The sequence below is a fragment of the Gallinula chloropus genome (assembly GCF_964237585.1).
Source record: "Gallinula chloropus genome assembly, chromosome: 4".
In the NCBI taxonomy this organism is placed as follows: Eukaryota; Metazoa; Chordata; class Aves; order Gruiformes; family Rallidae; genus Gallinula; species Gallinula chloropus.
The window spans coordinates 72,861,651-72,877,873 of record NC_140088.1 but is presented as its reverse complement, the minus strand read 5'-3'; the positions used below and the strand labels follow the sequence as shown (position 1 = coordinate 72,877,873).

The following is a 16,223-nucleotide window of genomic DNA, read 5'->3' as shown; positions in this document are numbered from 1 at the left end:
TTTTGTTTTAATCTTCCTAATCTTCTTCTGGGGTTGCTTGCCCCTTTCCCAAGCTAAGAATAGCTAAACTGTTGCTACTGAATGTAGGTGTGCAGCCACCCACACACAACAGTCTCCTTGCCCTGGGATGTCCGTGCAACGTGTGTAAGAAATCACGGGTTCATTCAGGCAAAGAAATTTGTATGTGAACAAGCTTCTTGTGCTGTTTCCTGTTCACCCTCTAAATTCCAAGAGATGGAAATCAGCGTAGTATTTAAGTTTGACAGTCTTTCACTAGCCACAACAGAGAAAATGCTGACCATTTTGTGGAATGACAAATCACACCTATAAAAGACTGAAATAATTTCCCAAAGAGACATTTCAGCTTGGCTGAAATCATCAACATCGCCTTTATTTGCATCAACCTGTTCAATTCTTCCCTAACAAAAGTTGTACCACTAAATGAAAAATGCTGAGTGGATGACTAGGTGGATATTATCTATGTTATTAAGATGATAGCTTTTGACAGACTTGAGTTTTGCAAATTTTTAGTGAAGTCTCTCTTTCCGTAGAACTAGTTTTGAATTGGACCCTTAATCTTTGTCTTTACTGCAGCTGAATCAGGAACATATGGTAATTGGGTGTCTAATCTTCAAATGCAGAACTCATTAGAATGACAAATGTGCAAGTACATGCAACCACAAAACCATACAAAACAGAAAGAAGACCACATTCAAGCCTGCATTTATGCTTATCACTGGTGCTCATTTTTTGCTCCTTGCTTGTATCATTATTGGTCTAACAAGACATAAGGTGCCTGTGAATCACAGAAGAATTAATCAAAGCAATAATTTTGCTATCTGGGTGATCTCAAGAAGATATTCTTTTTTAACTGAATAATTATTAGAACTTGATATTGTCAAATCCATATGTAAAAAAACCCAATCATATTTCAAAACTTAAAGTGAATGGTGACTAAATTATGAATCACAAAGGTTTTAAGGTAATCTTTTCCAGAAGAAGAACCACTGCAAACCATACTATCCAGCTTATTTGTTTGTTGTGGGCTTTTTTCTCTCTCATCACCTCTCTGATATGGAAACGGTGTTCTCAGATAATAGCCTGATGCTGGTACCTTACACTGGAAAGAAACACAACATTATTCCTCAAAAAAAAAAAAAAAAAGAAAACAACCCCTGCTTGTTCATAATCTCATCAATCTGTCAGAGAAGATACTTAAAGAAAAATCCAGAGGCAGTCTGAGATTTTAAGGTAATTAAGATATTTTATGAGCCATTAATAAAATGCCAGCAGGCATTTCTAAATATCCATACTGTCATCAAATCTAAGGTTAGTTGCCAATAAGAACTGAGGTAAATTAGAGGCCATCTTTCAGACACTACTGTGATAAAGTTGTTGTGTTGGGGCTATAGCAATCCCATAGCTGAATTAATACTCTTTTCGGTACTTATTAGCTCTGACCAATCCAGGAAAGCCTTTTGAAAGAGAAAGGGAAGAGGGGACCTGAGGAACTTAAGTGGTAAAGTAAACAATCCAAATTCCTATTTAAAAAAAAAAAAAATCCTGTCAGTTGAATACTTCTCATCAGTTCCCTTTTCATCTGTAGGAACTCACTTGCTATTTGCTTTAGAGAAAGCCTGATAATTCACAGCTGACACTGTATTGCAACATGCACTTTCTTAGCTTGTGCAGAGCATCCAATTAGTCTAGGTATGCTTTTATGTCCAGGATTCTCTGTTGCAAGATCAGCTATAAATCTTATTTGTACTCCAGGCTCATTAGTCCTCCTTTCATCCCAGTTCTTGCACTGGATAAGCCAAGCAACATACATGTAAAGTCCAAAAGATCCATCTGGTTTCAGCCTGTTAAGCTTCTTTCTACCCTGTCACTTCCCAGACATTTTTACAAGAAAATATTTGGAATTAAAAATAAAAAGCCTGCTGCTGGCGACAATTACTAGCATACAATAATTTACTAAACCTGTTGGAGACACAGGAGTATATGCTGCAAGGTATTTAAAAACACTGGTAGTTTATTTATTATTAAAGGTAACCCTCTTTCCAGTGGACAGAGAAACACCAGAAATCAGCATGTTCTGGTGGAAGAAGTGGAGTTAGCCTTCTGAGAGAAGAATAAAAGCTAAGTTCCCCTAGTCCATGAAATTATGCTACACATTCTTGTGGAGAGGACAGAAGTTAACACAACCAATGGCCTTGGTTCAAGAAACCACTATTATGAACTACCTTTCTTGGTCATTGTTTCTTCCTCTCCATCTTCATGAATATGGAGACGTGGTGACAAGCACTCAAGGAAGACTTATGACACTTTCCAAATGTCACTGTAATAATTGTGAGATATGTGGACATGCCACTGTCTGCACCACAAACATATGCTTCCTTAGTTACTCTGTGTGGCAGCACCAAACATGTCAGTTGAAATAAAAGCTTCCATGTGCCAGGATGAATGTTTTCCTTGAGGGAAGCTTTGAATAGATAATGTCTCTGAATGGAGGCTTTCTGTGTTTACAAGTTTGATTTTCATCTCAACAGCTCTTTGCATTGCAAAAAAAGCATCTGAAAGGGAAAGTTCCCTTGAAGATTCTGGTTTTCCCACTTCAGGAAGGACAGGCAGCATGGTTTTGTACAATGCTGTGGGTTGGCATGAAGAAAGACAATGCCCTTTTTATAGTAGATATTTAGAAATGGTTCAGGTGAGATATTTAAAGTTTCAATTTTGCTTCTAAGAACAGCCTTTATTTTCTCCTCATCTTTACACCACTTATCCCTCTGGGAACCCATGGCCATCTTCTCTTAGGAGCTCTACAACCATTGCTCAACACACAAATGCCTCTATGCTGTTTGTTCCATATCCAAGTAAAACTGGTAACAAAACCTATTCCATTAAAAGCAGGAATACTTTATTTGTCCTTTCTAGAGACCAGAGAACATGACATTATGTACTCTGGACACCCTCCACTTCCTACTGCCTCATCAGGAATCCTCAAGGAAGATTAGTTATCCATTGTCAACTACCTTCATTTTCTGATCCACAGTGAAAGGCAGTGACAAAACCACCCCATACAGTAGGCTGCAATTGACATCAAAGAGACCTGAGGGTCTTATTTCATAATTACTTTGGCAACTTCAAGTCTGTCTATGACAGGCTCATTCTTAATCCAGCCATTTCACAGCAAAGCTGAGACATCCACAGTATGGAAAACTAGATGCTTTGTGCATTTATCAGGAAACTGTGAAACCATCTTTGTGTAAAAAAAGGGAAGGGAAGGAGAAAAGCACATTTATCTGCATGCATATTCTGATTCATGAAATGAGCAGTTCATGCACAACACAATCCCAGCCTGACACTCCAGCTGAAGCTGCACATGGCAAGTGGAACTGTGGATCACTGAAGTGAAAGGAAACTTTTTCCTTGACTTCACTGAGGCCAGAAATTTTGCTGAAGAAAATTATTACTATGAAAAGTCAGACTCTATGACATTATGGGCTGCATCAAAAGAAGCGTGACCAGCAGGTTGAAGGAAGTGATTCTTTCCTTCTACTCTGCTCACATGAGACCTCACCCAGAATACTGTGTCCAGCTCTGGGCTCTCCAATCAAAAAAGACATGGAGCTACTGGACTGAATCCAGAGGAGGGCCATGAAGATGACCAGGGGGCAGAAGCACCTCTCCTGGGAGGACAGGCTGATATCATCGGGGTTGTTTAGCCTGGAGAAAAGATTCCAGGGAAACCTTAGCGCAGCATTCCAGTACTACAAGAAAGCTGGAAAGGGTTTGTTTACAAGGGCATGTAGGGACAGGACAAGGGGAAATGGCCTTAAGCTGAAGGAGAGGAGATTTAGATTAGATATTAGGAAGAAATTTTCCCTGGGAAGTTGTCAAGGTGCTGGCAAAGGTTTCCTAGAGCAGCTCTGGCTGCCCCCTCCCTGGCAGTGTTCAAGACAAGGCTGGATGGGGCTTTGGGCAACCTGATCTAATGGAGGGTGTCCCTGCCCATGAAAGGGGGGTCAGGACTAGATGGTATTTGAAGTTCCTCCCGGCCCAAACCAACCTGTGATTCTATGATTCAATATTCTTATTCTCACACATCAACTGTGTACTTACAGTTCACTTACCAAAATCCTGAGAATCTGTTCTTGCACCTGGCTGTTTAAATGGATGCACCACTTTTATCTCCACTGGGGGAAAAAATAATGGCTTTAGGCTAATTGTAACTAAAACTTTTCCAGTGTACTTGTTGGCTCTCCATATCATACCAGATTTCAACTCTGAATAGTACAGGTGCTCAGCAAAGAGAGACATACCAAGCAATTGATGCCTACAACAAAAAGAAAATATAAAGTATGTTACCTGATTACTAAATATTTACTCACTCATACATTTTCTATGTATTTAGTTCAGTCAAGTTCACTGTAAATAACCTTTGTTTGTATTCAGCCATATAAATCTATAGATATATTTTATATTGTCTTATATATACAAGAATCAGATGCAGTGCCAGAGACATTCCTGAATAACCCAGCACCCAGAATCCTGCAGATTTCCAATAAATACATTCAAAATGGATAACCTACATTTCCAACAGGTTATCTGAGCTGTTGTTCAGGACTGATAAAGCCTAGGTATCACCTTGCTCCTGGTGAACCCAGCAACTAAACCAGACACTTGCTTTGTTTAAGGATGTAGGACAACTTCCTCCCCTTTCCCAGTTTCTAGTGCCTGCTCTGATGTTTGTGACAGTCCCAGGAAACATGGGCAGAGATAGAGGGGTAGGAGTAGGATGTTGCTAAAATTTATCCTGCTGCTTCTCCTATTGCAGGAATTTAGATTCCATTCACTGATAGTTATATGAGGCAGCAAAAAAACCCCAAAGCTAAAAGGGCCCAGTTTTAGATGAGAAAAATACTGAAAGAGGTCCTCCACTCTGCAGTACATGTATTCCAAGTGGGAAAAGGAGAATCCCTATCATCTAGGCTCAAAGCAAAACTGTTGATGCTCTAGTGAACACCAGCCAACATGAAGGAGGAAGGGGAAAAGGGTAAGAAAAATCCAGAGCGATAACTTGCAGTGTAGGAAGTGACTGTGTTCCTCATGTGGAAGTCACATGATGTATATTTAAATCAGCAAGCCAGTGAAACCATGTGTTTTTTTCATTTTACAGTTGGTAAATCTGCATTATGCATATGCCAATCCAGCCATAATGACAGAAACTGCAGTGATACAGGGTAACCTCACTGAAAACATGCCCACCATGGAGCTTCTGTACCACTGCAAAGCATAAATGCCAAATATTAGAGGAACACAAAAGCATATGGGTTTAATAGTCCCCTTATCCATGTTTACCCCTGGCACTGGGATAAACAAATCTCCTGTGTAGGCCAATTTTTATCACATCTGTGGATGCTTCTTGGAGAGCCTGAGCACAGGGGGTTATCCAAGCTTCCACACTCAGCAGCTAAAGAGGACAACAGGCTTTGAGGAGGATAGGAAAGACGTGATCTAGCTCAGTCTCTTGAGCACAGCTCAGACACCTGAGCTCACCCACTGTGACCTAGGAAAAAGCATTTAATCTCTTGCTTTTAGCTTCTCTATCTGCAGAAAAAGGCCACTAATAAACACTCAGAGAGGATTTCTAAGGATTAAGAGTATCTTCCATTTGCTAAAGACTTGGAAGATGAGAGTACCAAGTGGCAATTTTATCCTTAGAACAGTGGCTTTTTCCCATATTCCTGTCAGTAGCTTTAGTTTTGCAGTTACAGGCCATTTGTAGTACACTTGAAACTCTTTCTTGTGTTATGAACTGACAAACTAACAGGGAGAATGAGGAAGAGTGCTTAACTGCAGCCCCAGGAAATGAGTGTTTCATTTCTGACAAGCTCAGGAAAACTCACCGGACAGAATTTTTGAGCAAACGAACTGCTCTGCCATCATAGTCACACGACCCAATACGGGAAATCTCTTTCCTATGGTCGTGTTGGATCCAGTAGAGCCTTGCATCAACCAGATCTAGTGAGATGGCCTTTATTTTTTCTGTGGTTCTTAAAACATTTCTCATGTTGCTTCCATGGAGGGACATTCGGTATATGCTGGAAACTGTACCATCTGAAGACCAAAATAGTAACCTGCAGGCAAGAGAAGCATGTTTTAGGGAAAAAACCACAACAAAAAACCAACTAAAACCTAAAACACAAACCTCACGCTTGCAAGATCGCATCACTGCTACACACTCCTTGCTTAGTTGTTCCTGCTTAGAGAATTTTTCAGTCTTACCACATTGGTCTCAGAATGAGACAAAGCAAGGGACTTCCTTAACATTTCCTATTTCAGGAAAGTACCATCTGCATCTCCCCTTAACACAGCTCTATTAAGAATGGAAATAATTTTTTGCAAGAAAGAATTATCTATTTAACGGGAGCAATGTTACCACCAAAGTTTTGTTACCCTTCTTTCTTATTTTAACAAATGTTTTTTACCAGAGACTCTGTTCAGGAAGCAATTAGATACTAGAAATTTCTCTCAAGTAGGTCAAGCAGGAATCAGCCCAGCTTAACCATGAAGTACCATTGTCTGTCTCTCTGCTTTGTTCAGCCATGCAGTCAGAGAAGGAAACTGGAATAATATCTCCAATCTTTGAGCAACTCTTGAAAACTTGGGGAAAGGCATGTCTGAGGCAGATATCCAGTGCCCTCTGCCTCTGGGGAGGAATTTATCTTCAGATCCAGTTGAACATGTCATTTAAGGGCTTAACTTAAAAATATAATTTCTATTATTGTTCTCATTTCTTTATACCTTCCTGATGGTTATAGCAGCCAGACTATGCTGTTATTAAATTAAGACACAGTCAAAATACAGCTCTAATACTCAAACCAGTTATGTACTAAAGCTACTTATATGTCAAGTTATTAATGGATCAGAACCCAGATATACTGATGTGACTAAGGTTAACAACAGTTGTTCCAAAATAGCAAGTTACTCCTCAGTCATTAGAATAGAAACTTGCTTGAGTAATTGCCAGCCTTTACTGTATTTGCCCTCTATTTTTCTTTAGTCTTAGTCCTTATTTTTTGGCATTTCTAACCACCATAGACAGTTAAATCAATCTTACAGCAATAGTTATATTATTACTACCAAAATAATCTTATCATTGCTAATATCCAGACACATCTTTTAAGAAAACTTCTATTATTAGGACATCACATTGACCTTCATTACTTAAAAGCTACACACATTCGAAAGCAGATATTGTTAATATCAGATTTATGTCATGTTTACGCCTGTGCACATAAGCATACTGGGGGGTTAATTCACATTAAAAAATAAAGCCCTTGGAATTTTCATACAAGTAAATTGCCATAGGGCATAACAATGATGTTAGACTTCTTGGAGTCTATTTTATTCACAGGTTATTACTGGCTTACTAGCTTCCTTGCAAGCACATGACTACAGCTTTTATGCATGGTGAATCACACCTAGGTGAATATACGCACTTGAGTCTTCCCAAACTTTCACAGAAGTTCAGCAAATATATCCCTAGGATGCCATTCCAAACATGTATTTTGATGGCATTTGACAGTGGGTTTGAGGACTTGTGAAAATTTCCAAGATTGGTAAATACTAAATTTAAAAGAAACAAGAATATTTGTATATTTTTATTTATATTAATTTAAATTTATTTTAATAGATTTATGATAAAATATTTATTTAATATATATAATAATAAGAATGGTTTATGCATAATTGTTCTAGAAAAGGACACGTAAGCCTTAATATTAAAATAGTTTCACACTGCTGATCAACTTCACTAGAAATCAAAAGTGGCAACAAAAACATGCCTTGGTGTATGAACCTGAAGCATCTTAAAGTCTCCTCAAGCTTTCCTTTTTGCAGCTTTAATGGAAGAGGTTTATGTGTAAAGAGAAACTAGCATGGATAGAGCACAGTGACAACTCATATCAATAACTCTTGAGAAGGCCAAACCTCTTACATGAGTGTGGTTCTTAGAGCAAATGGCTTGAAGCTGAAAGAAAGGTCTTTATGAAGTCCAAACTATTAGTGACACAAAGTAGCAACAGTAGATTCAGAGCCAGCATTAAGAACAAATGACAAAGAGACAGGGGAAACTAGCAAAGAACTCAGTTTAGATCTTTTATTCAGAAAATGCCAATTTGCAGGCATCATTTCTCTTGGTGCTCCAATCCTACTTTCTGCTGCCCTGAAACTTTGCTGTCTTTGAGAAAGGACTAGCAATGCCTCTTTTTCCCTCAGCCCTGATCACCAGCACCATTTTCACTGATGACCAAGAGGTATAGATACTGCATTAGACTTTGAGGGGCTTTTCTCACACACTTGCCTATCTCTTATATGTTTATTAATCATGTATCCTCTGTTGTCAAGGTTCAAGGAGGTATTGGACTACAGATAATACAGTGTGCACAGGCTAGCCCAGCAGCCTATAAACCACAATTTGCTTCATATATTGTGAGGCTATTTCAATTAAATTACTAACCTAGTCAAAATTACCTTTGCTCAGCATCAATGGTAATCCTTGTGGGATGATCAACATCTCTTAGAAGAACTCGGCGTTTTTTCCCATTCAGGTCTGTCGCTTCTATGGTTGCTTTCTGTCTGTTGGCCCAGAGAATGTCTTGATTTATCCAGTCAATAGCAAATCCTGAAATGCCTTTGTCTATGTAACACAGTCTCTGTAAACAAACAAAAAACCCCAACTTGACAACCAGAAGTATTCTAAATGGTTACCTGAAACTTGGCTTTCAGTATAGGGAATAGACTACCAGACTAAAGCTTCCAATTTCATTCCTTTGCCTGATTCATTTTCTCTAAGACCTATAGATATTCCTCTTTCTTATTCTTTAACCATGACTTTCATTTGGTCTTTGTATTTTTACATACCTGTTCTGAACTGAATGATCCCCCCTATAAAAGGGAAAAATATTCTCCACAAGAAATACTTATCTTGTAGCTAAAACTTGTTGCATTTGGCACACTGTGAAGCTCCCAGACTTGTACTGTTACAGATAGAAGACTTCCTAACACACTCTTGTTAAACCCTGATCCTTAAAAGTCAGTGTAAAATACATCAGTGAAGACTCCATATGGGTACAGGATCACTAGCAATCTTGTTCAGACAAAAGAAGACAGTCACAGCATTAAAGTTCAGCCACAACAGCCTGTCTGCCCTTTTCAATCAGCCAGATGCAATGAACTGCACATCTTTTTCTGAACAAAGAATGAAGTGCTAAAAGAAGCATTTATGCAACCCTAGAAACCAATAAAAGTTTTAAGGAAAAAAAAAAAAAGGACAGGAATTCAAGCACATTCTTCTCATTCCATTTGTGCCAGTTTGAGTTACAGTAATCTGGAAGACAAACTTCCATTCTGCCAGGGATTAATTTAAAACTGATAGAAATTGTATTGTTTTCAAAGCTTTAGTTTGTCTGCATTTCCTCTCCTTTTTTTTTTTAACTCCCTTTCACTTGATCCACAGAAAACATTAAGTGTACTGTGAATGCCAGTAAAACAGACAAGACTTGGGACCATACCTAATACAACAACAAAAACTATTTAATAAATCTAATCAGTGAACAGGAAGAGTAGAATGGTACCTAAAGAGCAGGAGGTTTCCACAGAGGGTTTTATGCCAGTAACTTGGAGAATTCCAGAGAATTGATTACTTTACCTCTCTTTTTGTGCCATTCAGGTGAATTCTTTGAAGTAGCTGCCTTTCAGAGTCTACCCAATAAACTTGCTCTTCCATATAATGAAAATCCATAAGAGTTGACTGACCAGTATCAGCCACCAATCTTTCATGATTGGTCCCTTCAGTGTCAATTCTAAAGATGGCATTTCCATGGCTAAACAATAGGAATGGTGCAGGGTCTGGAGTGGAGAAAACAAAAAGAGATCAATGAATAGATAAACCTTGCATTTTTGCTGCATTAAGTTCTCATCAGTGTTATGCTAGCCAAAGAGAAAGTTCAGGATCTAACCAACTCTCTCATACTTTAATGACAACTTTCCAGGCACATCAGAGAACCAAAAAGATATAAATGTAATGGTCCTTTCAAATTTAAGCTGAAAATTAGGTTAAAAAACCCTGAATCATGAAATCAAGACTGCAGCAGTTGTTACTACTAATCCCAAATTCTACAGCCTAATTCTGCAGCCAGAAGAACCATTGCATGGATACCAAGATAGGCTGGAAGAGTTATGTTGAAGACTGCTTCCAATTATTGCACTATAGGAAGAATTTATTGCAGAGAGGTGTTCTGGAGTCCTACTTTAGCTATTCAAACAGGGAAATTGAAGATCACAGGTCAGGGCAAAGGAAGAAGCTAGAGACTGGGGAGGTTTCTTGTGATGCGGAGTGGTGAAGGAAACCAGAAGATCTGTTCTTAAAAGTTCTACAGCTGAATGACAACAACTCTTTCCAGACAAAAACTGTATTTTTCCTTAGTGAAGGGTAAGAATGTGTAAGTAATTTAACATAGAATCATAGATAGATGGGTTGGAAGGGACCTCAAACACCATCGAGTTCCAACACCCCTGTCATGGGCAGAGACTCTCTGCACTAGACCAGGATGCCCAAAGCCTCATCCAGCCTGGCCTTGATCACTGCCAGGGAGGGGACAGCCACAGCTGCTCTGGGAAATCCATGCCAGGGACTCACCACTGCCACAATGAATATTTTCTTCCTTATTTCTAATCTAAATCTCCTCTCCTTCAGCTTAAGGCCATTTCCTCTTGTCCTGTTGCTTCATCCCTCTCCAGTTTTCCTGTAGGCCCTTTTAGGTACTGGAAGGCTGCTATAAGATCTCCCTGGAGCCTTTTCTTCTCTAGGCTGAAGAAGCTCAACTCTCTCAGCTTGTCCTCACGGGAGAGATGTTCCAGTATTCTGGTCATCCTCATGGCCCTCCTCAGGGATCACTCCAACAGGTCCATGTCTTTTTTGTACTGGGGACCCAAGAACTGGATATCGTACACCAAGTAGGGTCTCATGAGAAAAGAGTAGAGGGGTACATAAAAAGTGTAGAAATTAAAGGCCATGAAATTAATTATGTCCCAAACTCTAGAAAACAATTAAGGTTGAAAGTGATGAACAACTAGGATGGTCCAAATTGCCTTAATGCAACCCCCAAAATAGGTGATAAGTGTGAAAATAAAATTAGTAGGACATAATCTTTGGAGCTGCAAATTACACTAATACAGTTTACCAAGTCCTCTGTTATTTTTAAGGTATCACCACAGGGCAGGTCTAAGGTTCCCAAAGAACTTTACCTGCATTTCCAAAACAAAACTGTTTTCATTTAGGCAATTTAAATATTGTGGATGTCTACCAAGTATGCAGCAGATGAACTGAGGTTTCTATGTAAGTAGTCACATTTTAACCTTATTTAAAAATAAAGGGGTTTTTTTCCTAATTAAAAAACCCCATATATATTGGGGGCACAGCCTAGTCTTTAATTCACCACTAAAACAACATTAAAGAAAGCTTATTCTGGTGGTAATGGTGGCATTTTTATTATAGTTGCCAGAAACATACAAGTAATGCTCTAATCGAGTGTCTTTGAAATGCAATTATTGATATAAGTCCAACAGAATGACAGCTTTCCAGCCTGGCAAATCACTTGTTGAATTAATCTTCCTGCAATGAAGAAGAAAGTCACTACTCATCATGGAGGGATGTCATCATAGATGCCTTATCATCAGTTTTCTTGCACATATACTTTTGAAAATTAAACTGGGTCTATTGACCAGTTTTACAACCTTTTAATTAAATATCTTTACTATAAGCCTGCAACCTGAGCATCAACAGCCATTACTTCTACAAATGCTCCACCTTCATTGGTTGTTTAATTCAACCCCTTTCACAGCAGAGAAATGAAACCAATTTTGATTTCTCCAAGTGAAGAGCATGTTAAGCAGAAGGTTCTGACAAGCACCAAAGATGTAATTTTCTTCGGTTCACAAGGAGGATGATGAGCACCCTGTTTCTCTACTAACAGACTGTTTTCAAACTACTGCACAGTTGTAACAGCTGCTTCTAGGATTTTAGTGACTCCCTTTTTCTGCTGTTATTTGCACTGAGCAAGCCCATGTGAGAATATTCAAACTAGGAAGTCTTGCTTTACACAAATGGTAAATGAACAGTGAAGCGTAGCAAGGTTGATTTATCTCAGGAATTTAACAGCTGTACTGTCTGTATTTCTGCCAATTAGTTGACCAAGAGCATTTATATACTTTGCTTTTGTCCTTCCCACTCTCTGAATTTCCTGTCAGGCATCTGTGGACAAGGTCTGTGAATGGAATACGAACTGAAGAAATCTCCCATCGATTGCAGAGGCATCAGTCATATTTGGGACTTAATTTTATCAGAGGTTTAATGAAGAGGTAAAGAAAAAAACTGCATCAAAAAGCTTCCTCTCTAATGACATGAGGGTATTTCACTTGGTATACCCTCAAGGGTTTATACCAAGCATAACGGTTCCTTATCCACCTCTTGAAGTATCACTCACTTTCTACAGGTGCTATAAATGTTATTAATAATGTTTTAAAAAGTTGAATTCCTCTGATATTAAGGTAAAATTGTTCTTTGAAAGATACCTGTGCACAAATACTACAGTGAGGAAATGTGTTTGTTTTCACTTCAGTTCAGAAGTGCAAAAAAACCCCCAAACCATTTGATTTCTTAAAAAAAAAATAAATTCTGTTTAAGGTTGCTGGAGATGTTTAGGCATGACTACAAAAATATCCAGCTTGGATCTATGTAAAGTCACACCAATGGGCCAAACCAAAAATAAGAGCTTCTGCTTACTATTTCACAGCATCGTCCCTTGAATGGAAACACACTGGAAAGACATCAACACCAACAGACTGAAAGAAGCAAAGGTAGCAAAATCGTGTGTACTTCTATGTTTTCATAGTTCACTTTGAACAATCATGCTAACTAAATCTCTAAAGCTCTTTTTTTACTCATCAAGAAAAAAAATAACCTTACCATTAACATAGCATGACCATTTGTCAATATCCAAAGTGTAGCCAGGCAAACAGGAGCAGATGTAGGACCCTGGCACGTTGATACAGGTTTGGCCACAGGTTCCCATGCCACCTTCAAGGCATTCATCAATATCTGAAATACAGTTTTGAACAGGTCAGGAAAATTCAGCTAGCAGCAAAGAGCAGAGAAAGAACACTCTTGGCATAGTTATCTAATGATAAATTGATCACAAAATTAAGTACCCCATCATTAAAAAGGAGAGGAAGATGGCTGCATTGCTTCATGCAGTGGTTTCAGAGTTATTGTTTTGTTCATTATCCAATGCACTGTCATTTTAAATTTTTTTTTTAGAAGACTGTCCAGGGAAATTACCATTCTCCCTACTGTCTGGCCACTCTGCTCTCTGATTGTCCAAACACAGAGAACAAACTTGTCTCATACTTAATTTCTGTGATTTGCATTATCATTTGCTATGCAAATGCTGCCTGCAGCTGCTTCCCTCTATCTTTATCCTTCCTTCATTTCGCCAACAAATCAACAAATTTCCCAAAGCAGCAAACAGACTGCCACAGCACCGAGTTCCACACTGAGCTCATTTGGTTTGAGTCAAAAACACATAGAAAACACTAAAGCCCCACAGTATTTTGACAGGAACAAGCCCAAACCAAGGAAAAAAGCAAACTAATTACAAACTGGGCTTTTAACTGGTAGATTAGGCTATAGCCTTTAGGAATGAAAAGATATTTGATGCATTTATAGTGTTTTATCAGGGTCTGAGGAAGTAACTATTAAGTTCTAAATTAAGGACTTTATTTTTCAAAAAAAGTCCCCACGGAGGAGCATATTTTACACTAAAGGGAAAAGAAATTAACCCCTTTGGCAGTACTATGGATGACTATTCCAGAAAATGTAGATAAACGTCAGTTCCTTCCGAAAGCAGATGAATTTTGTGAGGCGCTGGACATCTGGCAGTACCATAACCTGGTGTATTTCCGGTATAGCCACTGTCAGGGTTGATCTAAGGAGTAGCTTTTTCCCTGGCCAAGACCTATTTATGTCAACAGCTTTTTTTTTTTTTCTGTGATTCTGCACGTGGGAGAAAAGGAATCAACACAAATCATTTTAATGCCATACGTACGAATAAGTCGCTAAAAGACATTGGTCCCTAACCAAAACTATATATATAGATTTAGTCCAAGTAGAGCTCATAACAATTTCTCTATTCCTGATCAAGAATTTAGGGCAACAGAAGAAAAGCTTCTCCTTGGTTAACTTACCTTAGCTGATCTTTTGAGTCAAGCTCAAATTACCCCAGTGCTTCATGAGGTCTGTGAGTGTTAGGTGAGGATTCCCCTAGCTCAAAGGTCAGAAATGGCACCTCATAGTAACTACAAGGAACTGCACTTCAACCAACGCAGACCAGCACTCTGACAGAAGCTCAGTAACCTAGGGAGAGATAAGCAACCAGATCTCTGATATCCCATGGGTCTGGGAACCTGTCTCCTTTAACTGCTTCCAAAAAAACCCCAACTTTGTACAGCAGAAGCATTTAGGGGTTTCGTCTGCATCATGTATCAATGTTGTTCAAAAGGAACATGGATGCTTTACAGTTACCTAACATGCCTATACAGACTTGGCAACTTTTCCATATTGTTTCCAGAGTTTCCCCACGTCATGTTCCACATAGCAGATGAATGATTTGGCAATGTATGAAATGTTCTCAGAGCACACACAACTGATTTCTGCTGAACAGGTTATGAAGGTAAAGAAGCAGTGTCTTCAGCCACTTAGCTCCATAAAGCACTCTAATTCTAACCCACAACCTTCTTCAAACAAGCAGCTTTCAGGACCGTATTTTCCCACACGTACTAGGGAAGTACATGCCATTCTCCACAGCATTAAAAGAGTAACTCCTCCAAATCCCCTCTAGAAAGGTTTGACTGGCTTAGAAGTTTGTTAATGGAATACAGAAACTGTGAGCTCAAGGTTGCCAGTTCAAAACTAGCTACTCCTGCCTGAAAGTCATTAAAACTAAAGGGCTCTTTGAGAGACCATATAGAAGGGCTTTGGTGACCTCAACTCAATGACAGCTCCTGCCAGTGTTAGAAGAGATGTGAAGGGGTCTGCAGGCATGAACACTGTGTGTATCTCTCCCTGATACACTGATTTTCAAATGGAGTAACTAGCTGACCAAACCAGGCAGTTAATCCGATGCAGTCACCAGTATAAAAGAAGGTACAAGACTTCTTTGATAAAGCTGTAATGTAGTTCAAGTAGCCAATATACTTTTATGACAATAGTGACTTGTTAAATAACTCTGGTGTTATTTCTCAGAGAAAATCACAAGTATGGGTAATAAAGGCAACAGTGTACATGTAAGATTGCTGAAGACAGAGGTCATTTGACTAAGCAATGTGAAAAACTGATGAAAGAACTATTATTCAATCATAATAAAGAGAACTTTAAATAAGAATAAGAAAGATAGGCCTGACCTACAGGCTGTATCTGGAAAATTGACTGCTCTGATAAGAATTTTTATTCATACTGGACAGAAAGCTGATCTCTTAGCATGTTACTGAGTAACAACATTCAAATCACAACACATATAAACACTGGAGAAATGAATGACAGTGGAGAATTAATTTTACTTATGTATACGGCAGTGGTTCAGACTATATTGGCATGCTGTTTTTAGAAGACTGTAGGATCCTGAAAAAATAGAAAGAGTGTACAACAAAGACAAAAAGCCTGATTTGAGGGTAAGGAAAAATGCCTCTCTGAGACACTTAAAGAGCTCAGGCTGCTTAGATTATCAGAAAGGAGCTTAGATTATCAGAAAGTAGATAAATACTTTCACAAAGAAAGTACCAGATTTTCTAAAGGATGCTATAAACTTTTGCAGGGAATATTTAACAAGGACTGATAACTGAGAACTGAAGCCAGGAAAATAAAATTTAGACATTAAATTCACCTTTCACAAAAAATGGGATTGCCTAAGGAAACTAGCCACCAAGAGAAACTGAAGGTGTGAAAAACAGTGGATATTCTCGAGTCAAGATCAAACTGGGAAGACACACTTTAACCAAGCACAGGTTACTGAGCTAGGTACTAAGGTAACTGGGCAACGACCTATTATTTTCAGGGTGAATTTTCCAGCTTCATATGAGTTTGCAAAACTGACTCTCCAAGA

General features: G+C 38.7%; 1 protein-coding gene across 1 annotated transcript in view; it reads right to left on the bottom strand.

The window, feature by feature from the left end:
• The window catches only part of EGF (epidermal growth factor), a gene marked incomplete at its 5' end in the record, with an annotated part of 59,859 nt that overhangs the window by 36,762 nt on the left and 6,874 nt on the right, over nt 1-16,223 (bottom strand). The window contains 5 exons of the mRNA XM_084263790.1: nt 4,134-4,336; nt 5,910-6,140; nt 8,539-8,720; nt 9,716-9,915; nt 13,034-13,165. Coding sequence (XP_084119916.1) covers nt 4,134-4,336; nt 5,910-6,140; nt 8,539-8,720; nt 9,716-9,915; nt 13,034-13,165 — 948 coding nt within the window. The remainder of the gene's footprint in view (nt 1-4,133; nt 4,337-5,909; nt 6,141-8,538; nt 8,721-9,715; nt 9,916-13,033; nt 13,166-16,223) is intronic.